The 25323-nt window shown below is 41.1% G+C and overlaps 1 protein-coding gene across 7 annotated transcripts in view; it reads left to right on the forward strand.

Annotated features, from left to right (window-relative positions):
• frmpd3 (FERM and PDZ domain containing 3) overlaps window positions 1-20362 on the forward strand; it is an 88237-nt gene extending 67875 nt beyond the window's left edge. Inside the window, exons 3-17 of one of the 7 annotated variants that reach the window (XM_022192135.2) lie at window positions 5367-5479; window positions 5601-5755; window positions 5867-5969; window positions 6261-6306; window positions 6986-7090; window positions 10053-10160; window positions 13524-13655; window positions 14320-14439; window positions 14763-14899; window positions 15429-15555; window positions 15989-16078; window positions 16305-16484; window positions 16596-16764; window positions 17471-18361; window positions 19061-20362. In XM_022192135.2, the coding sequence (XP_022047827.2) occupies window positions 5439-5479; window positions 5601-5755; window positions 5867-5969; window positions 6261-6306; window positions 6986-7090; window positions 10053-10160; window positions 13524-13655; window positions 14320-14439; window positions 14763-14899; window positions 15429-15555; window positions 15989-16078; window positions 16305-16484; window positions 16596-16764; window positions 17471-18361; window positions 19061-20253 (3597 nt within the window). In that variant the 5' untranslated portion in view covers window positions 5367-5438 and the 3' untranslated portion in view covers window positions 20254-20362. The other 6 variants (XM_051954593.1, XM_051954592.1, XM_022192137.2 and 3 more) reach the window with 6 other exon arrangements.
• The last annotated feature ends 4961 nt before the right edge of the window (window positions 20363-25323 follow it).

The following is a 25323-nucleotide window of genomic DNA, read 5'->3' on the forward strand; positions in this document are numbered from 1 at the left end:
GCTCAGCTGGCTGGGCAGGCAACCCATGAACAGGGGCTATAGTCCCTGACGTAGTGGTCCTGAGTTCAAATTCAGCTCATGACACATTACTGCATGTCATTCCCCCACTCTTCTACCCATGTTTTCTGTCTCTCTCTCATAAAGATACGGTGAAAGATGTAATATGCAATACTATAAACATAAGTAGAATATTATGTAGCAGCAAACTATGTAAAGATATAATGGAAAACAGGCATCTTAACAGGGAATGAAGTCACACTTTCCCTGTGAGCTTTACAATCAGTGCTTCTCTGTTCTATGTTTCAGCAGCATGCCCTGCAACACAGGTATGTCAGTACATGTGTGTCTCTCCCATTGAAACTGTTGGCTTTCCATGCACTTTCAAACAACAGTTAAAGAGTGACATCCACCCATGCATTGGAAAAGCAAAAGTATAGCCCAGCGGTCAGCCCTCGCCCTACAAATCCAAAGAATTTTTTTAAATGACATAATTTTTTACCTAATTTATGTTAACTCCTTTCATTTCGGTGTTAATGTTGTTTTAAAGCAGACCTCTGCTTATTGTCATTCTCCACTCATGTCAAGATAATATTACTGGAGTTGACCATAACTTGTTGTGGGTGTATTTTACAGTGCTAGTGTGGGTAAACAGTTGAGGCCAAACTATTTTTGTTGGCTGTAGTGTACACAGCCTTTCTGGTTGTAAATGAAAGTAAAAGGAGCGAGGAGACGTGACTGATGTGGCCATTTGTTTTGGTCCGAGACACTGGGGCTTTAGTGACATCCAGTGTTTCTGAATGTTGCACAAAGAAGTTTAAGGATGTATCTGGTCATTATAAAGATTGCTGCATTAAGAAGTTACTTTTTCTCTCACAATTGTTTTCTGCAGGAAGGAAGTAAATATTTATTCCACTCTGTTATCAGTAATTTAATAAGAGTGATTATACTAGGCTTACTTCATAAAAGATCTTACATTTTTTTAAATTGATTTTAAGATTTAGAGACATGTTCTGCAGGTTTTCGTCTGTCATTTGTAACAGAGTTTAAGAAAACGTGAAAGAGAGCATTCTCACCTCAGGATCAGTCTTGAGCAATGAATTGTTCATGTGTGATAATTCAATATGTGTGTGAGAGTGTGTAAGTCACTACACATGCTCATTTCTACATGACAGCCATCTCTGATAATAAATTGTAGTAGCACTTGCTATAAGGAGATGAAGTAATTCATTCCTAAGCCCTTAACCCTGTTGAAGGACCAAACCAATATTACACTAAATGTCAAAAATGCCAGTGCTGGCACCCAACATTCTTTGGCCATGAATTATTTAGTCAGCTAGAGGATATATAAGCTCTGTCTGTCCGTCAGTCATAAGTAATCACTGTGATTGTACTCACCTATTGTCTGGCTTCTCTAGGCAGTGATCCAATAACATACAGCCATTTATGACTGTCCTCAATTTCCAATTAGTGCTGCACAAGTCCCAGGTTTCTGAAGTTGATTCCATCTCTGATTCAAATTCGAATTTATAATTCAGGCATTTACCAGTTAATCAATGAGATTAACAATTAGCGTAACAGTAAAATAAGTGAAACTTCCTCAAGCACCAACAGTATCTAGCCAGATAATTCAGAGTTGGCTCATGGAAGTGCCATGCTCATTGTTGCTGAAATGGACTCTTTAATTCCATAATTAATATAATAATTAAGAATCAACATTTGAGATGCAGCATCCAAAAGGATAGGCCGCAGCTACAGCATGTTGGAAAACCCTGAACTAATTAAGTCTAGATCATGTTGCACATTCACAAATAATGTTGCTTTCATTTACGCTAAACGCATACATCAATGTTGTCAAGTTCAGTGTCCTGTGTTAACAATGTGGCCATTTTTGTGAAATAGGATACAAATGGACCAAAGCCCCAGTTTGTCATATTTTTCAACAATAAAACATAATAAATTGTGGTGAACAAACGCATTCAGTCGTGTTCATAAATGCATAATTCGGCAAGCAAGGCAATTACGTTTCAACATCTAACTCAAGATGTCCTACAGTGTTTTTTTCATGTTTGTGAAATATGATATGAAATTAATATCAACCAGCTCTGCCCTCTTCAAGCATGTACTTTGAAGACTCAAACTGATTATGGTCTCAAACTGTTTCTACAATTTTGAATAAATCATCTTATGTGATGCTCATATGATCTGAGACAAAAAACATCCTCTGGTAGCCCGGGCTTCTGTAGATTCCTTCTTCTTCAAGGATAGACAAGTTTCCCTTCACAATCTGACATAATAAATTGAAAAGAAAGTCAAAAATAAGAGACAGCTGAGTGAAGTAAGAAAATGCATTGGCTGGCAGCAGGGACTGTAAGTGCATGCTAAACGCCACACAGAACATTGGACAGCTACAGAAAAGGCAACTTATTTACCGTCTCCTCAAGGATTCCCAGTTGTAAGTCTAATACTCCTGAGCAGGACTGCTGCTTTCAGCCTTTACCATTTGTATTCACAATGTCCTTCATCTCTGCTCTCAGACTAAACTAATTTGCCTTCTTTCATGGTAGATTTTCGGCAGAGCCCATCCTGTTTCCCACTGTAGCGACAGGAGCTATGAACTCTTAATCTTTTCTCAGTAATGCTATTCAATACAAAAAGTATTTTTGAATGTGCTTCACTTGTTATATGCAACAAAGAACATTTATTCAATAGTTTGTTTGTTTTTTATTTTGCGGGTATTCAGCTTAGACTAAATTCACAATTCCATCCGACAAGCTTCCTGCACTGTAGCATTTCCCACTCTCATCCAATCAGAAGGTCAACCACAATACATAAAACTCTGCTGCTTTGTTTTAATGAGGACAAGAAAGAGGGTGCAGATAGGCCCAAATAACAGGTGCTATTAGAGTTAATTTTAAGACCTTTTTACTGGTTTATAAAACAGCAAGAGAATCTGGGTCGGATATGGAGCAGGTGAGACCCGTAGCTGTTTCTTGAGTGGTTGGTTCAGCTCGCAAGTTGATCAAGACTAATCCACTGGCTCACTGAGTTCCACATTTTGACTCCTGGTGCTAAAACCAGTGAGCATTACGAAATGCAGTGTCCCTCAAAACTAATGATGAAACTCTTAGAATGCAGGCCTGAGAGGAAAATAAGTAAAAGGTCATTCTTCCCACACCCTGAGGCCTGGTGAGCTGCTAGACTGAAGCGCTGAAGCAGAGCAGGTATGTGACGATCTGACCTCTGGTGCCCGAGGAAACTTTGGCATCTGGCCGCAGTGGCTGCAGGGTGGTCGGAGAGCGTCTGGCTAGCCCTCTCTCCCATGTAGCGGCCACATCACTATTCTTATCCACCCACTATCCCTCCATTTACGCGAGCTTCAACAAGCGACTGAGAGCTGTAGTCATAGCAACGGGCAGGCCTGCCGATGCCCTTGGGGATCATTTCTTGACAGAATTCCTCGGTGTCTTCTCTCAGTAAAAGGTTGGCCCCTTTGCTGAATAGCTGTTTATCTTTGCAGACGTGTAAGCTTCTGTGTCCGCCGGCTACCTTCATCGCTCTTCATTCTGTTCAGTTGCTTCTCTGCACTTATTTAGAATGCCAAATCTAACCTCTAAATTATGTGAAGAATTTAATGTTGAGACTGCTGTGTGGTATCGACAAAGAAAAACAGACAGAGCAGCTCTTATTCCCCTGTTTGTGAGTCAGTTAACTGTACTTGTATTATGGTGATGTTAGTGGCAATGAATAATTTTAGCTTTATTTCAGTTTCTGTTCGGTTGGGATTCGTACAAAAAGGCTGCAAAGCTTCTGACAACAATAACTACAAGGTCTGTGGACAGGGTGCAAGTGTAGGCCATTCACAGCAAGGATACTCGTACTGTCTGCTTGATCAGGTCACAAATCTTGGCTTTTATGCACTGGAGAAGAGGTGCTGAGGTGTTTGTGACATTTACAATGACACGATGCAATCACACATACCTGACAAAAAGCCGGTCAGAGGCACATCCTTAAAGATCCAACAAATAAATAGGTGCCCTTCCAGAAACTGGAGAACAAGACAGATGGTGAAAAGAGTGAGCCATTAGAGGGGACGAGAGAAGAAGGATTAATTGGAAAAGAAGTGCACTGTCAGAATCCACTGGGAGAATCAAAGGAGAAAATAATCATTCTCAATCAAAAACATGTAATCCTTTTCAGAGGCAGAACCAGCTGCTGCAGCATCATTTGTCACCGCTATGCACCTTTGATACAGATAAATGATCTTTTGTAATTTGCCTGGATACTGAAGACAGAAATTTTTTATTCAAATCTAATCTTTTTAAATTATTAGTATGATTGAAATTTAAAGCACATGCAATGTAATGGATTTTTAGTCATGGACTGAGCTCACTATAAAGTGTATCTATGAAACATCAACCCTCATCTGATACTGTGACTCAAGGTAGAGATCAGTAATGCATCACTGGAATTGTAAATGAGCCATGCTCCCCCATAAGCCACTGTTATCAGAAACAATAAGTGACAGGAATATGAATTTGAACTATTGACAAATGTGACTGAGCCTCCTGTTACCGACAGTTTGTTCTCTGCCTGTGGCTCTGAGAAAGGTATTTGCTCTCAACAGTGTATCCTTGCATAATAATCCTGAGCATGCTCCTATATAGCCTTTTTCTGTTTTAACTCATGTGCAGAATTAACACCAAGACCAGGAGTGTCACCTTTGATCAGCAATTATCAGTGTCTTAGATCACACGAGCAAATTTCTTGCTCTCTTACTCCTAACACAATGATTTCCATTTTTCTGACACAAACACAGAAATCCACATGCCACATACACACTCACACTCAGTCTTTCAGTAATCTTGCTTTCACTGCCTCCCACACAGGCATCTGTAAAAGAGCATGTGCGGTTCACAGCAGTACTTTGGTCCACACTGGCAGAAACTGGCAGATTCAGAGACCTTAATGTGTTACATCCTCTGTGTGCGTTATGTTACAGGTCCGTGATAATTGCAGCTTTTCTGAAAGCACGTCTCCAATGCCTGTAACTTCTAGCACCTGTATGTCAAGGCCTACATTTTTACTTTCATCCTGTGCATTTCTCTATAAAATAAAGGACCCTACATAGAGTCAAATGCAACTTGTATGCCGTCGAAGATGTCTGGGATAGTAATCTTGAATGTTAGATTTTTTCAGCATCACATTTAAGATTATTATTTCTGCGGTGCAGCATTCCAGGATGTGCTCAGATCAGCTCAACATGAGAAAAGAAAACTACAAAACAGTATTTTTCTGTATTTTTTACTGAAAGCAGGGTATTTGATTCCTTTGCTTACATCCCCTCTCATCTCTGTTCTATTGAGCAGGTGAATGACTGCGAAACAGAGAGCAGCCTTTGCAGTGCAACCCCGTCCCATGCTGCTCCCTCCTCTCAGGGGATGGCCAAGGTCCAGGATGGACACACGAACGCATGTGACAGGTACAAAGTGCTACTAGATTTTCTTGGCACAGACTGCAAGTTGCTTATTTTAAAACGCACACACACACAAAAAAAACATGTGGGTGTTTGTCCTTTCACTGTATGCCTGTGTTCTCTACAGCACTGCAATGTTAGAGGAGAGCCAGGATGGTATGGACAGTGGTACCCTAAGTCCTGCCTCAGCTCGACAGGTCACCATCCAGCGCCACCCAACACAAGGCTTTGGCTTCGTTGCAGGCAGCCAGAAGCCTGTTATTGTACGCTCCGTCTCTGCTGGTTAGTGTGCATGTATGTGACTAGGAGAGACGGAAAACACGGGGAGAGTGAATTAAAGTAGAATCAACAATTTTGCTCAATATAAAATTCCTTTTGTGTCTGATTTTGCAGACGGCCCCTCCTTTGGCAAGCTTCTTCCCGGAGACCAGATCTTGGCCATTAACGAGGAGACGGTGAGCGACGCCCCCCGAGAGAGAGTCATAGACCTTGTAAGGTAACATCCTTTACTGTCCCAGGAGGGGGGGAGGGGGGAGGAGGAGGAGGAGAGGGTTCCCAGAAGCACAGGGGGGTAAAGAGGACATGGGTAAAGAGGGTGGATCGAAAGGAACAAACTGTTTCTTCTTGCTGGTGATGTGTTACATCAACACAAACCTGTGTATGAGTCAGTCCTTTTGCAGCTGAAGAACGGCAAGGAAATGGCAGATATAAACTGGAGAAGCTCTCCAAATACCATGCTGCCCGTGACATTATCTAACCCACTCCACTCTCTGTTGTCTTTCCATAGACGCTGCAAAGACACTATAGTTCTCACTGTGCTGCAGCCCCATCAGGTAGTATAATGGGACACTCACTCTCTTCTATGTTCCTCTCCGCAGGATTTCTCCTACTCCTCATCAGTTCTAACACATTTTCTTTCACTCTAAATCATATAGAAACACTGTAGAGTACTCTGTTCCAGCAGTGCACACTTATGCTACATATTTAGGCATTCATGGCCATGCTTCACACAGCAGAGTAGTTTCTTTTTCTGGTAACCCCTGAGAGCAAATTCAAGTAAACACATAAACACCAATGGGAGACTTAAAAATAAAGATTGTGTGTTTATGCATTCAATTTCTACAGACAAAATAGAATTGTATTATTTAATGAGCTGACTAGAAAAGAATGTGAAAATATACTTGATCCATTTGATAATTTGGAAGCTACAGTTCTGAATTCATTGGAGTTCTGCAGGGATTTGCCTATGTGTTCGTGACTCTAAGTTGTTAACATCTTTGTGATGCTCAGACTAACAAGCACAACAATTTTAAACATTAAAAACTTTTCACAGGTGAGCCTAATAGGGAAAGCAGGTTTGTAGTTTTGCAGTTGTCGCATTGCAGGAGCATTCGCCGGCTCTCAACCACACGTCTCCTTAACACTGGCAGTCACAGGGGCTTTTCTTTCATTTACGGTGAATCTTTCAAGCTGAGTTTTTCCTCAGTGTTCCTTTCTCTCTTTTTTCCTCAGTCACCTAAGTCTGCCTTCATAAGTGCAGCCAAAAAGGCCCGCCTGCGAACAAACCCGCCGAAAGTGCGCTTTTCAGAGCAAGTGTCCATCAGCGACCCAGACTCAGTAAGTTCAACTTGTCTCTCTGTAACACGTGCATGCAAACACATGCTGTTGCCCTTTTCCTCTCTTCTTGCTGTGCCTTTTTTGTTGTTGTTTGATCAGCAATCAGAAAAGCCTTAAAAAACCTTCAAGTATCCTTCCTCCATCCTCTTATTTCAGTGAGTGCTTCTCCATTCTATGTGTGTGTGTGTGAGTGTGTGTGTGTGTGACAGAGGGAGAGAGAGAGGGAGAGAAAAAACAGTTTGGTCTTGAATAAACTGCTTTCCAGGCTGATTTGGATTCTCACTACAGCAACCTCTGCTTCTGTTTAGAGCCACTGAAGCATTTAGAAAACAGCCACATTATGACTTCGAAATGTTTGTGGTTTTTGGCTTTTTATTGTTCAATCTTGTTTCACAGATGCACATAGCAGGTCTCTCTTATTCCTACCAGACAAATCGAAACTTACCAGCTACAAATAACACTTAAGCCCTTTCCAGACATGCGATATGTAACACTGCTGGCTTCATTAATCTGATAAAGTGACAGCATTCTGCCGTTCTGACAGAGGACACCTTTAAGTTAATGTTCCTCACGGCTTCATTCACCCGCGACAGTGATGGAGAGAGCCGCATTATGCGCGTGGTATTTGTCACACGTGTGAGATTGAACAGTACATGAAAGTTCAAGGAATAAACAAAAGTCTAAACCCAAAGTAAAAGCAAGCTTATCAACAAAGAGGACAAGACCGGCCAGAATCTAACAGCCAAGGACACATTTTATTTTTCTTCACATAAGAAAGGTGAGCTGTAACACACAGAGTCACAGTTTATAAGCAACATACTGAATCAGATTGAGTCCTGAGCACCATCACAGCTGCCAGGATATCATTTTATTACAAAATTATATATAAATATATATAAATGAGGGAGTGTCTAAAAGGGGCCTAATAGGGTTATGATTGCTCTTGTTTCTTGACTTGGTGTTCAGGGGGGTCTTGGGGAGGCTGCTAAACTAATATCTGGGTGCTAAAACAATCAGCCTGAATAATCGATAAAATCAAGCGTGTGCTGTACTCATAAGTTTAAAAATGTCACTTGGAAATCTAATCTGCTTGGTGATTTTTGCATCTCTTTGTCCTCTCTCCCTTCAGCTGAACTGAGCTAATCTCACACACAGACACACACACATGTATACAGTGGAGAGCACTGCACAGAGGAGTTGTATTATATTCAGACCAATAATGACAGCACTCACTGACAACATGCAACAAAATCCCCTGTAATAATATCAGCAATCATTTCTGGACCGTCACACCTGGTCAATCAAGAATCTGAAACAGGAGCTTACACTGTGAATAAACAAGGAGTCCAAACATGACTAGTAACAGACAATCAGTAAGAATCAGACAATGGAGGATAAAATATATTCCTGTTCTATTTCTATTAACTAATATAAGAGACCAAATCAGGAATGAGCCACTAGCTCTAGTTCACCTTTTACTACAACTGATTTTACCATCTACTCTAGGAGTCGATATCGTGTAAACACCGAGGTCACTCTCATCAGACCTCAAGGTACAGGACATGATGGAGATGCTGCAATGGTAATGATCAGATGTTTCAACTATTCCACCCTCTAACCAATGCAAAGACATTTTGTTCACAGCTGTCTCCAGTGATCAGGAGCAACGGACTGGTATTGATCCTCTGAAGGCTTATCAGCATTGGCCACCTAGCCTGATGTTTAATGAGAGAGAGAGGGGCTAAAGATGAAGCCTTGGTATTGAGTTGAGACTTGCCTCTCAGCACACTTAGTCTGCATGTGACTAACTGGCTCCAGCTCACCCTCGCTAACAAGGACAAAGGTAGTGGCTTGTCATGGGAAGTGATAGACCCGCTTGCAGTGCCTCTTCACAAGTGAACCGTTGCCTAAATGCTGCAGCATGGAGAAAGATCTGTTCTCTCACAGCTCAGACTTTAGACGCTTCCAATCTGCAAAGAGGAACAGCTTGTTGAGTCTTCTGAATTCTTAAGTTCTCCACAAACAGACTGCCGGGCATCTGCTGTGGACAGAGCTCTCCATTTCAACTAAATGCATTTTCTGAGATATATTGTTGCAAAAAAATCCTCACCCCTTTGGAGTGATAATGCCTGCCTACTTTTCCTACCAATCTCATCATCAGATTTAAAAAAAAATACAGGAAAAAGATGAGAATTGATTTTGTTTTGGCCAAGAAAAGAGGATTTCATTTGGGCTGCAAGCCTGTTTCCTGTGGCATCATTACCACATGTCTTGTTAAAACTCTCCGCTTTATCTTATTACATTAAAATACCGTCGTTCTCGTCTGATCACACCAGTGACTCTTTGAAATTGCATAATGAGAACTAAGTCGTTTTCTTAAAAAGCCCCCAGCAAGACAAAAAAAAAAAGAGAGACAGCAAGGGGAGAGTGCCCCTCACATCATATCCTCGCAACAAAGAACCAAACTGCATATCATAACTTTTCTCCTAACGAGTGCTTTGAGTAAAAGCAGTCACCTTGAATCCGGCCTCTCTTCTTATGCCTTTTCTCATGCAACTCTGTGGTGAATGCTCTCAATCCCACCATCCAATTTCCTTCGCTTGGCATACATATTGAATGGGTAGACCAGAGAAATTGAATAAGCCCCTCTTTGATCGTGATACAATGCATTGGGTGGGCATCCTAAGGCAGAGTTTTGCTCCTTCTCAGACTGTCCAGACTTCAGTGAAAGAATCTCTCCATTGTTAACGCATCTTTCCTTCCTACATCCTCCTCTTGCACTGCCTTATATTGCTTTTCACTCGGTAGCACAGACCAACCACTACAGCTGATGGTTTGAATTCTTGATTACTTTTTAGGAAATTAGCACGCATACCATGTCTTTTTTTTTGGTTGTTGTTGTTGTTGTTTTATTTGTCGTTTTCACTAAACCGAACCTTTTTCCTCCCTCAATCTCTTTCAGACAATGCTCAAGGACGACTCCTTGCTACTCATACCAAATGTGTTGAAGGTGTTCTTGGAGAATGGACAGATCAAGTCCTTTACATTTGATAGCCGTACCACTGTTAGGGTATGTATTCACTGCAGCTGGGATCATGGGAAAGGTAACTGAATTTCAACATTATTGTGACACTGACTTAAAGGTACTGTACATTGAATGTATATTTTTATTGTGTTTAGTGTGTCCTACAAACTTACATGTAAAATAACAGAGCGGAATTATGAAGACACTTATTAGTGCCATTCCTCTAACCCAACTTAGCTAGATGATCTCCAAGCTTCACACACCAGAATGTTGTGTCAGAATGTTATAAAGCTTCTACAATTCTACAATTCTACAATTTCATTTAGCCGACGCTTTTGTCCAAAGCGACGTACAACACAAGCAAGAATTCAGACATAAGGAAAAACCTGTAGTAAGTTCAAAAAGTGCTTCAAGTGTGATTGGTCAAAGGTGTTGCCATCAAGTTGCAGAAGAATTGCCAACCCCCCCCCCCCCCCCCCCCCCCCCCTTACCCCCCCCCCCCTTTTTTTTTTCAACTTTGTCAGTGCTAAATAAGTGCTGGGTTTTGGACCACCTGACTTATTCTACCCCTAAGGTGGAGTCGGATTAAGTGCCTAGGGGTTCAAAGTAGAAACTGAGGAACTAATAGTCACCCAGAGAAAAATTTGTATAATCCTGCTGCCTCATTGCCAGCTGCTTTCTTAGTGAGCCATTCAAAAAGAGCAGCTGCCTCGCAATTTTACCAAGTTTATTTTCTTTCTAGGGCTGCTTCTGCTCACTCTAAAGTGAGCTACAGACACCAAATGTTCTGCTGCTGGCAACAAGAGTGAACACAGGGGTCTTCATGCACTCCCAGCATCTCAATATCTGGAAGATCCAGAGAATTACTTTTAAAATTGATGGCAATATGAACTGAAAAATAGGAAACTTCTAAGTGTTAGGACATTGTGTGGCTCATGTCACTAACATTCTTAGTAGCTTTAGTTGTTTATCCACAGGTTAAATCTCTGTGGAAACTGTGAAACTGAGGGCCATTCAGAGATAGCAAAAACTCTGAGACTGAGTTGAAACCAAGAAATGAGGACTGGGTTGGCCATTGTGTTTTCATGTTGCCTGTTGTGCTGAAGGGCACCCTAAACTCAACCAATGTTTATAACAGTTTGCTTGTCTCCAGCCGTCTCTTCTCACATATACAGCTTTTTAATACAACAGATTTCCCCAAAAAGCTATTTTCATTTACATATTTTGTGTTTCTGTTGTCAAACAGTGGATCAAGTATGAAATAGCGACTGAAGTGTGGCTCATTAAGATGACATGTAAACAAGTAGTCACGTCCAAGCTGCCATTCTGCATCGCTAAAATACAGAATTTATCGCCTGCAAACTCACCAAACACAACTTAAAAACAGCAGCTGTGATATGAGTGACATTTCCATGTAAAATGATCACTTTGAGAGAAAGCTAGAAGTGATAGAAAGTTCTGGTCTCACACTCTCATTTAGGTCTGTGTCAGCTACAGTGTGGTCAGCTGTTTTGCTTCAGTTCCAATCAATATTATTAGGTTAATGATGGATCAAATGCCTATCTGTATATATGCAATGACTGTTGTGCTGATGAACCACAGTTTCCTCAGTTTTGTCAACTTTACAGTTTTGGTTCTCTCTCATTGATGTCTATTCCACTTTTCCAGGTGCAGCAGGTGGCCGTTCTTCACAAAAAAATAAAAATCTGAAGGCTAGCTGTTCAGTACCTCCCCAGTCCAAAATTACCAACCACCTGGTGTTGAGCATCCAATGTCTAAAGAGTCAAATACATTTCTCCAGAGGTGTTAAAGACCAAAACAAAGGAGTTAATGTTGGACTCATCAGGTGATCAAAAAAAGACACCAAATTAATTAATGAATGATTAGGTGCTAAAATGTCAGGGCTGCATTTACAGCTTGATGTGCTATCCCTCCTTTGGCCAGTGAAATCAGTTGCTGAAGGTTTAACAGTGCAGAATACAAGGAACATGCATTTATCGAATTTCTCAAAACAGGTTTCAGAACAGCATGTGGAGTGAGTATCAATATAATCTAGGCTCACTTCTCGTATATAAGTCCTTACACATCATCAAAGTCTGTCACATATGATTCACACATGTAAATTAACAATTAAATGCAAATTACTCAGGCCAAGAGTCCTTTCCAGTTCATATATATGAAGTCACTGTTTTGAGAAAATACTTAGGCAAAAAAACGCTTTTATTTTATGAAACATTAGTGTATCAGTTTCTGGAATGTAAAATCCCATTAATGTGATTAAAGTCATAAAGCAACAAATGAATTCAGTCAGACAGAGGTCATTTCTGTCTCTATGTCAGGCTCTGAGCTGAGTCTGACATCTTCGAGAAGACTCATTAAATGGACTCTATTAGATTTCACAAATCTCTCCTCTGCTCATGGAGGGTGAGCGAGAAAAGCGAAGCACAGAAGCACTTTAAAGGAGAGATGGAAGAAGCTCTCTCCTGTCAGCCTAATTAAATGGAATTTCAGCATAATAAGAAAGCTCAGATCAATAATACAATGCCGCAGATTAAATCAATGGCACAATAGGATGCCCTGTTGTGTGCCCATTAGACTGTCTGTCAACTAAAGAAGCTTTCTTGCAGTGTTTTAGGCTACAATCTATAGCATTCTGTGGGTCCTTTACTTGACTGTGTGTCCTCCCCAGGTGTCACTTAATGCAAACTGCACAGGTCAATACTGTTAAAACTGCTTATCTTTGATTTTCAGGGACATTTATTGCTTAGAATACATCAGCAAGTTTTGACTAAACCCCTAATGGAAAGCAAGCCAGTAGTGTGCATGTTTTATTTTACAGCTCTAGATCAGGCTCCATATTGAGATTTACAGTCAAAATACAGTACCACATAACGGCAACAGGATCATTTTTAATTGTCCATGACTCATATGTTTGAAGAGGGCAAAGAAATGATGAAACCTTATCCTGAAGGGTAGCCCATGATAAGATACTATAAGTCATGAATTTCCCTTAGGCTGTGTTCTCTGCACATTTTAGAAAGAGGATATAAGGGGAGCTCTTCATCATCATAGATACTGATCCGCACAAGAATAAAAGTTTGCCATGCACATCCCAACAAATAGACATTGTTTTCCCCCACAGGATGCACAGGATGCTATTCAGAATAAAGAAAATCTGTAAAAGCTCTATATTGTACAAAATGGCAAACATGATATCAATGCAAAGAGCCTGAAGAGCAAACACCCACCACAAGGATGCCAATTTGACAAACTACACTGTATATACACATGGAGAGAATTTAGGGCGCAAATAGCCTCCATACATCAAAAAATGCATTTTTGTTATGGTATAATGTGTTCTTACTATGGAAATGTATTCCACGTCTGCTTCCATCCCTTTCCTTCCAGGATGTGATCTCCTCACTGCAGGACCGTCTCTCACTGCGCTACATCGAGCACTTTGCCTTGGTGCTGGAGGCAGGCGGTCTCGACCAGAATCAGAGGTTGCATTTCCTGCAGGACAACCAGCCACTGACACATGTAAGAAACCTATAACAGGAAAAGTAGAGCAGGATGTTCAGTTTGAACAATGTGTTTAACAGATTTGCAGTGTGAGAGCGATAACAGCGGCCCTACACTGTCGATACAAAACACAACAAGCAAAAATGTCAAATGCAATTTCCAGCCACACTTACAGTTTCAGTGTCGGTTGCCTTTGGGTGGTTAAACTGAGCAGAGGTTTGGAAATTGCCTGTGTATTTCTGAGCTCACTATTAATTAGGAAAATGTTCTATATGTAGAGAGTGGTATTTATATCCCATCAGAAATGCAAAATAAGCAATGCCACCGGTATCCAAGCTATACCATCACTTACAAGTTGAAACCAGATTTCATTCTAGTTGAATGAAACTGTGATTTTAAACATATTACACTTCTTTGTGTTTCAATTCTGCCCCTGTCATATTTTGCACAAATAATAGAGATTGTTGCACACTTGTGGGGTGGCTTGTGGTTCAACATTTTATTCCCTTTCTTCACCTCAAATATAGTAACCCTGTACAGATAAGTCACCGTGGCACTGTGAAGACACATGGTGCATTCAGAATTCAGTATTCCCTGTTCACTTATGAGAAATGATACTATGATATGTGACTAAAGCCGAAGACGTAGTTCTTATCTAGCCGATACCCTCGTATTCCCTCAGGTGGTGCATAGAACCTATTTCCAAGGGATGAAGTGTCTGTTCCGCATCTGCTTCTTCCCCAAGGACCCTGCAGACCTGCTAAGAAGGGACCCTGCTGCATTTGAGTACCTCTATATACAGGTAAAGTACTGGATTATAGGGGGATTTAAACGAATGTCATTCAATCTCTTGATACTGTTGAAGAGCTGTCTCCTCGAAGAGCAGGGAGCACCAAGGAGGATGGTTAGTTTTATTTAATATTTCTTCTGGGCTATGTGTACCTTGGCTGTCTCTGATTTTAGACTTAGATCTCCAGCTCTCACATTAATTTGAGATATTCAGTATCATAAATGTGACAGCTGTCACTGACAATGAAACTAATGATCAGATTTGTAGAATCTTTCCAATCCTTTAAAAAGCTGTTTCCAGTCGGTTCTTTACAAAACAATTCATCATGTCCTCAGAGTCGCAATGACGTCATCAAGGAGCGCTTTAGCATGGACTGGAAATCTGACATCACGTTACGATTGGCTGCACTACATATCTACATCACTGTGTCCTCTGCAAGGCCCAATCAGAAGATCTCTCTCAAGCATGTCGAGTAAGTCTCCAAACAAAATTAGCTTCAAATGAACCTGTGAGAAATTCTGGACAAAAACTGATGTATTGCATTTTTCTTACCTCATTACCAATTCTGAGTAGCATATCAGTGAGTCCCATAGTGAAGTTTGTTCATTCAGTAATATCTAAATGATTAATAATTAATTCCAATAGTATTAAAAACTCAAATTACTCAAAGGCCATTTTTCCTAGGTCGTTATGAGACAAAAGAAATCCATTGCTTTGTGAAATTACATCTCTCCCTCAATTTGCTCATTTATTCTTCAAAACCTCAACCTAGCAAGTAATTAGCTTCTGCTATCACAGCCACAGAAGCAGAACAGATTCACTGTGCTTGTAATAGACTTAGGGTGGCCATGTCAAGCCAGGAGTTGTAGAGGATGTAAGCGAGGCTCCACTGTGTCTTCCCATGGGATGTAAAAAACTCCCTTGTCTCCTCTTTTATATCTTACCTTTACTCTGATTAAGCACTCCACTGTTTTTCTCTTTCCCTCGGCTCTCGGACACAGAAAGGAGTGGGGACTAGAACCTTTTCTTCCACTCACTCTGCTTCCAACAGTGAAGGAGAAGAATGTGTGTAAAACCTTGTCTCAGTTGCTGAAGACCTATCAGCATCCACCACCATCAGGCAACAAGGTTTCTCCATCTATAACACGTCAACACTAACAACTGTAACCATTTCCATGATTGAACTATTCAGACAGCTCTTTGTGGACGATTTCACTGTGTTTGGTCACACTGCTATTTTAACAGTTATTATCATGGAAAATAGATACAGACCTCTTGGCAAATTATCATACTCTTGATTGTTACGGTAATCAGGAATACAAATCTTAATGCTCTACTGGCTGCTCAGAGGAGATTTTACTTTATTGTATTGTATGATTTTTTTCTGCTTTATAAACAGTCCTTTTGACAAGCCCTTCATCCCTATAGATGTAACTGTTGCGTAAGACATTATTAGCAAAGTCTGTGGCTCAACAGTGCCCCCAGGAGGATGTAGGGAGTGCAGAAAAAAAATATTCCTGTTTCAAAGATGAGTGTTTATTCTCTATCATTCTGTTGACAGGTCCCTCCACTCCAAGGAAAGCTACAGTACATGCGTGTACTCAATGACCTCCCACCTTTTGGTGGAATACTCTTCCACACAGTTGGACTGGTAAGACATTTGAGAATCTATGCATTTAAGAATACATCCCTTTGCTTAATTCCTTGCTCCATTCAGTTTTAATATGAGTCTTTGAGCACAACTGCACTAGAGGCTTGCTTTTTAAAAGCTCACATTGACCATTTTAAAAGACTTACTTAAATACTGGATTGCAAATGGTAATCATTAAGGTAATATACTATGTAAATAGTAGTAAACGTCTTGTTTTCTTCAACAGGATGAGAAACAATCAGCAACCACACTACTGGTCGGCCCCCGACATGGCATTAGTCATGTGATTGACCTGAAGAACAACCTCACAACAGTTCTGACTGAGTTCAGTAGAGTTTCCAAGATCCAGCTCTACCGAGAGAGTCAAGGAGTGGCTCGTGTGGAGGTGACAATTCATGAGGCCAAGGTATTATCGCTGAAAAATACCAGTACTTACTGATCTACAGTTTAATAAATTTTATCTCATCAGGTCATAACAAAATGAGCAGGCAATGCTTATTGCCTGTCCCCTAAATAGTCTCCTAATTCCCCTCCCTACCACCCCCCACAGCCCCTGGTGCTACTCATGGAATGGCCTGATGCCAGTAATTTTGCGTGCCTCATCTCTGGCTACTACAAGCTCTTTGTAGACCCTAAACGGACCATCTACTTTCGTACTCCTGGTCAGTCTCAGCTGACCAAGGCAGGTAAGTCTTCTGGTGTTTCTTTTCTGATTAGGCAAAATACATCAAATGGAAATCCAAAAATATAAATGGATCAACCATATAAACAGAAAATTATATTTATAGAAAACAGTACTTTTTCCTTAAAAACATGAGATGAAACATGTCACACAATTAGAGTTATACATGTCAATTATTTTAGCATCATATTAAACACTGCATGTCAAGAAATATTTGGCAACCTTCATTATATGTTCAGTCTACATGGACATTGATGGACACTGCTTCTTCATTGATTGAAATCACACAGTAACCAGGTAATCCTGGAACTCTCATCCCATGGCGCCCTCTGCTGTCTTCTCTCATCTCCATCTTGACTCATTGGAATGGAACACTCCACATTTCTTTTTCCCAAGCTAGAACGTTCTGGAACTTTACAGTGAAATGTACTTTTTTCTGTAATCATAAACATTTACTGTTCAAGCATGAACAGATCCTCTGCCATCCGCTGTATCAACTTGTCTACATTAAAGAAGAATCGTACCATCATATCATCACATTCCACCAGAATCTAACACTTCAACCTCAAACAAATTTTAACTTTCAACATCCATCTCTGAAATGAATGTGACCACCAGCTGTCGCCTCTGCTTTTCCATCTGGATCATCTCTATTCCGTCCAGTTCTTAACACCTCAAATTCTCCACTGCTCTGACAATTCTATCCTTAGATTACAGAAGCTCCCACCATGCTCACCCACGATCTGGGGCAACCGGCATGCCAAGTGGAGGGCGGCGAGGAGACGAGAGGGACAGCTCACACAGGGAGTCAGGTTCTTCAAGAGCCGTAGTTCCCGCAGAGCCTCAGCACCTAGGCCTGTGTCATGTCCACCTCCGAGAACAACAACAATTTCAGGAGTTACAAACACAGGCTGAAGCTGAGCTTGACATCAATGAGAACTTTATTTCTCAGGAGCCCCCTGGACGGCCCCGCACCAAATCAGATCCCACCCAGCATAGTACAGAGGAAATAGCTGGGGTTTTGGAGAGCCCAGCAGTAGAAAATGCAGGATTTAGAATCCGAGCTCAAACAATGGGTCAGTCCCAGAAATCTTCACGATACTTCTGTGACTCCTGCAAAGCTAGACTTCGGGCAGAAGGGCTGTCAGCAGGGGTGAACTTGAGTGGGAGCTCGGGAAAACATTGTTCCGGTGCTTGTGCCTCCCGAAATGGAGGTGCTGTGGACCTCATGGCCCTTCCACCTCCTGGGAATGAAGAGGAGGATGAGGAAGAGGTAGATGGTGGAGGAGAGAAGCTGCAACCACCACCACCTGCTATTGCTGCCCCACCACCTGGCTTCAGGGACAACAGTTCTGATGAGGATGACCAAAAAAGAGGAAGGAAGGCTCGAACCAGTGCAACAGCTGGAGTTGCCTCTGGGAAACTGGCCCAAGCCAAGGAAGATGTGCCTGTGACACTGATTGATAATGTGGCCACAAGAACTGTCCGAGATCATGCCCAGGAGCTTGATGATGCTCTGGTGTCCACCTTACAGGCTCTTGAGGCCTTGGCAGCCTCTGAGGACTACCCCCATCACCCGCAACAACCCACACAGACTGCAGGTCAACAACCTCAGTCAACCCACAACACACAACATAAAACTAACAGCAGTGCTTATGCAAGAGCATTTTACATTTTAAATCAATTAAATTACACATTTACAGTACACAGTGTTGATGTACAGTATATCATTTCTATAATGAGTAAGTAATTACATAATCTGCACAACAAGTGCACAACAACTTTGATTACTTAAAGTTGCTGAAATAATATTCAAGTGAAGCTGTCATTATAATGGATCACATCAATTGAACAACAGGTTTTACATATCTGAGAAGAAATAGTTGACAATTACATGATACTGTGTGTCTTAAAAAGAAGTCCAAAGCGACTCAACCAAATTCTTTAGATTTAATTAACATATTGTAGGACATCTGCTCATTTTTGCACATTTCTTAAACACCAACATGGATTTTTATGCGTAAATTGGAATACTGTCATATTGGGCACTGCAAGCACACTGGCGCATGAACTGTCTGATGATAGGCTACAAATTTAATCTTGAAGGACTGACTTTCGAAAATAGAGAAAAATATGCCACAATTTTTAAAAAAATATTTTATGATCACAATCAATCAACTGCTACAGTTCAATTACTACAGAAGAACTCTATTTCATTTTTATTTCCTTTTTTATGTCGACGTTAATATTTTTTATTTTATAATTATTCTAATGGTGTATTGTATTGCTTTCCTTCTCAGGGCTGATTGTCTTAGCTGCCATTACACCTGAGTCATCACTGGACTCAGGCCATGAGACCAACTCGTCTGAATTGACAGATGTTTCTGAAATGGTGTCGGCTATGAAGCAGAACCAGAACCAGGCTTACCTGCTGGCTCACCATATCAACAAGGAACGTATCCTTTGCCGCCGTGACTTTCCCCTTGCTATCCCTGGATGCACTGCAAAGACCATAGGGACTGGAGCCTTCTCTGTGGGGCAAATTCGTGCTGGCTGTCCACCCAAGCAAGTAATCCTCAGCAAGACCGTTCCCTTTAAAGTCAGCCCCAACCAAGAATCAGCAATACTCAGTGTTGTGACAGAGCAGGGGAGCAATCAAGACACTACTCAGATTGAACAGAAAGCAGAAATAAAAGCAAACTCTGAGTCCATCAAAGCAAATACTCCTGATCCCCCTTCAAAGCCACATGAAGAACTTAAAGTGTCTGATGCTTCACTGGCAGCTCAGGTCAGTAAAGATCACAAGTTATCAAATTCTTCTGTGGAGACACTGAGCCAAAATCTTTCTGATGGTATAAAGGGGAAGACAACAGCACCTCTTAATACAGACGCAACAAACAAAGCCTTACCTATACTCTTGCCTGTGGACAGAACTCCCTCTGCCAAGAGTTCACCCTCTAATATGTGCCAAGATGCCAAGACTGCCTCTAGCGAGACCATGAAGCCTTCAAGCTCTACAGAACTTCTGCCAGTTGATGACCTTTTCTGCACATGCCCAGTACAGCAGGAGCCTGGCCCTCAACTAAGACTAAAAGACCCACAGGTTCAGAAGATAGTGGTGTTTCAATCTTCCTCGCCCACTGACGATGAGCGTCTTCGGGCCAAAGGCCTCCAGCTGGCTAACAGCAAAGAGAATGCAGTGAGAGCAGGAGTAGATCCTAGTTTAGCAAAACCAAGCCCACAAATACAAACCAAGTACTCCCCTCGTTTGCCTGCAAAAGCAGAGAGAAAAGAAGCAGCTGAAAGCAAGACTGAGAGTACCCAGGGCAAATCCCACCCTGAGTCACAGAAATGCCCCATAAAATCCTTACCTATTTTAGATGATCCAACCACCCCAGCCCTTCTGTGGACAAAGTCTCCACTCTTCCTGCCAGAGAAACAAAAAAGCAAGGCAGTGGTAAAGGAAAGTCCCAGCGCAGTGCTCCTTTCTTGAGCTTTAGAAACCTTCTTTCAGCTACATTTCCAGCAAGAATGCGAAGAGAAACAGATGAGCGAAGGGCTCAGTTGCAGAAAGTCCGTCAATATGAGCTTGAGTTTTTAGAGGAGCTGCTGAAACCCAAGTCATCACAGGGAGAATTTTTGCCCCAAGGATCCTCACCTGTTCCCTCAGGCACTCCTTGTGCCTGCCAGCTCCGCACCAGTCCTGTCCTAAAGGCCCCAGGGATCTCCAGGGAGCAGCGACGCAGTTGTGACTGCAAGCGAATGTGTAGGGGCATGCGACTACCTGACACGCCAGTTGGCTCCACAACAGAGACACAAAACAGAGGCAGAGAGAGAACTATCTCGAAGACTCCTCCAGCTGTCTCCAAAGTCCCTCACGCTCAAGGTGTAACAAGGAGACCTCAGACCTTAGAAATTAAGACTACACGAATACGATCTACCAGCCTTGAGTCAAGAGAGCCACGGGGAGAACAGGGTTCCTGCTTGCCCACCTGTACTTCTCAAACAGATTGCATGGGAGCTCCACAGTATAAGAAGCTTCAGAGGCGATACAGCATTGGAGAGCTCGATAACAGCACGAGCACACCTGTGTATGCTGAGGTGAAGCCCAAAGCAAAGAGTCTAGAAAAGGAGATGGAGAGAGTGAGGGCCACAGGCCTGAGGCTCCCCACCCCAGTAGAGCCAGTCCACACTCAGTCTCACCAGGCAGAGGGAAAGGGGAAAAGGGGTGTGTTTTTCATTCAGGGAGAGGAACTTTTGCGTGAAAGCAAAGAAGGGACTGGGGAGGTGTTGCTCACCCTGCCCTGTGAAGACAGTGATGACAAGGATAAATGCTGCTCATTCTGTTTCTGCTACAGGAAATGTGAGGCAGCAGATGAAAGCAGTGAGAAAGATGAACTCTCATACTCCATACCCCTTCAAGTCCTTCCAGGCATGGAGCTGGACTCGCGTACCTTCCCAGTCGTAAGTAAAACACTCCAAGTTCTTAATGCAGAGGACTGCAGTGGGGAGGAGGAAGAGGAGGAAGAGGAGGAGCCACAGGCTCAGGAGATTGACCTGAGAGCCTGTGGTACACTGGAGGGAAGTCTAGCACGAGTACAGGCTCTGCAGGGGAAAACATTCAGCTTGCCTGACGGTTTCCTCAATGCGCAATTGGATGCTAATGAATTGCTAGCTATCCTGCGTCAATGTGCTAACAGCCCCCAAGCTGAGGGTGAGGCACGTCTTCAGCCCTCGCGGATTGCAGAGTACAAACAGGAGCTTGCCGTGCGCTTCAAAGAATTCAGAGCATCGTGTCGGAGAGTGGCAAGTGTTGAAAAAAGCCCAACACGTATGCTCGCTGTTGTCTCAGCTAGCTTTCAAGTGTTGTGTGAACTAACTCAGACTTTCATCAAATTGGTCAGAGGGGTTCGTTCAGAAACCCAAAGGTTGCAGCTGTTGAGAAAAGTCGAGGAAGTAGCTATCAACTACACTTTGCTTCTGCGTGCAGCAGAAGAGTCAATGGGGCATTCGAGCAGCTTGCCAACAAAGACAGTGAGCCCTCAAGTTTCCTCCAACACCAACAACATGAGCTCACTCACTCGACCCATCAAAACTCTGCCTACCCAATGAGAAAAAGTCTGGCAGGAATGTAATCAGAACAGTCCAGAATGTGGGTGGCTACTTTATCCAAAATCATTATTATTTTATTGTTTACAATTTTTACATGTGCAATGAATCATCCTCAGTAAGAAGTGCAATGCAACTGTTCCATCCCATGTTTACAGGCCCTGAGGTAGCCTTGCGGATCTTGTTTTGAAATGTAAAAATACACCAAACTAATGCACAATGGAATAAGAACCCTATAACAGACTGGGTGATACAGGGCTAATCACCTCATATCAATATTCACAATATACATACAAGTCATTATAGTATAATATTTTATATGTAATGTATATTTGAGTTGTGTCTACTTAGCAAATAATATAAAGTTTTGTGAAGAAAAAAGGTGAAGAATATATTTGAAATGTATTAAGAGAATTATAAAAATTATAATACATCAGAAATAAATGTATGCTTTGGACAAAATATTTCAGAGATTTCGTTTAGTAGCGACTTCTGTAAATTGCGTAGTCCAAAGGGTTGGTTGGTTAGATGGTGACGTGTTTGTTTGTTGAATTTTCTAATTGTTGTAATGAAAAACTGATCTCTTTTGGCTATGTTGAGAGTGTCTGACGTACTGATACAAGAGTCAAAATGGAAGTGACAGTGTTTGAAAATGAAAAGCGCTGAAAGACAAGTATGACATAATTAACTATACTGATCAAGCGAGGCCCATTCTCTCACTACAACAGTGCAGGTATGAAACATACACACTGTTCAGGGCAGACAATGTAGCAGAGACCCCAGTCACAGTCATATCCACTGTACAGTAATGAGTGCTGTTACCTCACTCGGCTGTAGAGAAGGCATACCCACAATGTACTTAATAACGCAAGGAGTGTATTTTACACCACCAATTCAAAGCTCACTGCATCTCACTATGTGAATCATATTTTAAATATAGACAACCACTTGCAAGTGAGTAAGCTTACCACTAGGATTTTTGCACAACCTCTGAAATTAGTTCTGAAGTTGAAATGTATCTTTCAAATGTTTGATTCGGTGTTTTTATTCTCTCTGCTGCTGAAAAACTCACTTGAGTCGACACCACTAGTTTCTCATAACTCACGTCCTCAAAGCTAATGCTAACCCATTTCAAAAAGATTCATTTGTTTTTATTCAGGTTTACAGATACAGTATAAACAAATTGCTTTCTATGTGCTGTTACACATTGTGCAATCTAGCAATATATAACAAACACACAAAGTAGTTTCTATGTATTTTAATAAACTAACACATCATTTCCTGTCTGAAATCTTCTTTGTGTCTCATCCTCTTGTTACTCCTGGAAGTTAATCAGAGGCTTTATAGTTGTGCTGGTGTCAGCACACATTTGTGGTGTTTACGAGCGCTCTCTTTTAACAGTTTTTCCTCCGCTATTGATGTGGCATTTCCATAACCATATGCAGTGTTTTCTCCTTCACTGTACTGCATGTTTTCCCTTGCGTGTCAGACTGTCAGGGCGAGATACTGTGATCATTGAAGGTGATGATACTGTTTGTACAGATAATTTTCCTATTCTGAAGTTTAAAAAAAACAAAACAGCAAAAATGAAAGGGTATGATGGCAATATATTAATGTTTTGCAAAAGGCATTCAGTGTGGAAATGTATAATTTTACACTGTAAATGTAAATAAGATAAACATTTGAGAGAGTAAGAAACAATTTTGAAACATTACTTATAGCATTAAGATTTATTCAGACTCTTCACTACTTTGTAAATAGGACAAGATAAACATGTCATTATGGTAATTATTTATAGTAGTAATGTAACATAGAGACTAATAGCAAAACATATATTTTAAAGAATATATTATGAGCATAAAGCATGGGACATGTTATTTTTATAAACAAAATGTCAGACAATGTTCTCTCATCAGCACTAAAACATTTCAACATTATGATAAACATTCTCTGTGCCTGTCATTGTTCAGTTGCTTTGCCAAACTGTGTGGATTAGTCTGTGTTTCATTCACACGATGAGCCCACCATGACTTTGATCCATTGTTTCTTTATGTGCACCTATTCATTCCTGTCTTATTTACTGTCAATGATCTTGTCGTCACTGTGGTCTTCTGTCTGTGTACAAAGTTAACTCATGTTTTAAGAGCAATAAAGTATATTATATAAACTCTTTCAGAGAATTTGGAAATGACATTGCATGCATTAAACTTTCGGTGATGCCATGGTGTCCATTAGAGTGGTTGTGAACAAATGACATCATGTGAATGATGCATTACCATGAAATGTCTCTCTTGCTTCTGCAAGCAGGTTCTTACTGCTGTGGTTGCTTCATTCATCTGCCTCTGGCAAAAACTGATGTTGACTTAACAGTGCAAACCTCCTTGACTTGACACAACACCAACTGTTGACAATAAAATGTGTTTTGTTGCTGACATTTAACATAGGCTTACATATTTCCTGTGTTGTTTGTGCTACTGCAAAAAATTTGAAAAGCAGATCACAGCCAACAACTGGATAGGAGACTCTTTGTCAAAATTGATGAATTAAAAATATAGTTGGTTACAAAACTGTCAGTAAGGAAGATCATATTTGAAAAGTTCAGCTTGCAGTGGATGTTAAGAGATCAACAACACTCGCAATTTACACACCTGTCAAATCTCTTCATACAGTATGTGTTGTAATGGATAACTGACTATATACACAAAAGACATTTTTCTCATGCCTCTGTGGGAAACACACAGGTGTAAATGAGGTTACAAATGATAGTGACATGTTAGTAATTTTTTTTATTAACACCTGTGCTTTTCCTGATATTACCAAATGTCTGCTATAAAAATGCTTAAATTGATAAACCAGCTACACTTTCCTTTACATGTGTTGTTCATTCTTACCTCTTGAGGAGAGCAATTTGATGACGCACGTTTGCTTGGTGGGGATGTTGTCTCTGGGGTTCTAAAGAAAGTGTTGTTGTGAGTCCCTACCATAAACTGGAATATATTATTATAAACAGTCAATTGTCTCTACCAAAACGAGGGAGTTAGATGGAGCATTTAAGATAATACAAACAGAAATAGTAGTTATATTACATGCCCATCTACAGAGGTGACAGGCCATTGTTATTATTTTGTATTAATCATAAAGGACACCAAAAATCTTGGCGCTGCAGTAGGCGAAGATGCTAAAGTTGGTAAACAGGGAGGACGTCAACGGTTCACAAACATTGGGCACTTCTTTAACGATATTATACGAATTTTATTACAGTATTAAGGAAATGTCATATAATATCGATGAGGCAATTAAGGGTAAGACTCAAAGATAATATGTGGTTAAAAACTAAGCTTATCTGTACGATAGGCCATGTATTCACCTACACTTATGCGCTCATTTGTGCTTTTCGCTAGTTATAGTGAAGTGTTCCATAGTTACGTCGCTCGGACACGTGACGCTTTGGCCG

Source organism: Acanthochromis polyacanthus, chromosome 10 (genome assembly GCF_021347895.1).
Source record: "Acanthochromis polyacanthus isolate Apoly-LR-REF ecotype Palm Island chromosome 10, KAUST_Apoly_ChrSc, whole genome shotgun sequence".
NCBI classification, from domain to species: domain Eukaryota; kingdom Metazoa; phylum Chordata; class Actinopteri; family Pomacentridae; genus Acanthochromis; species Acanthochromis polyacanthus.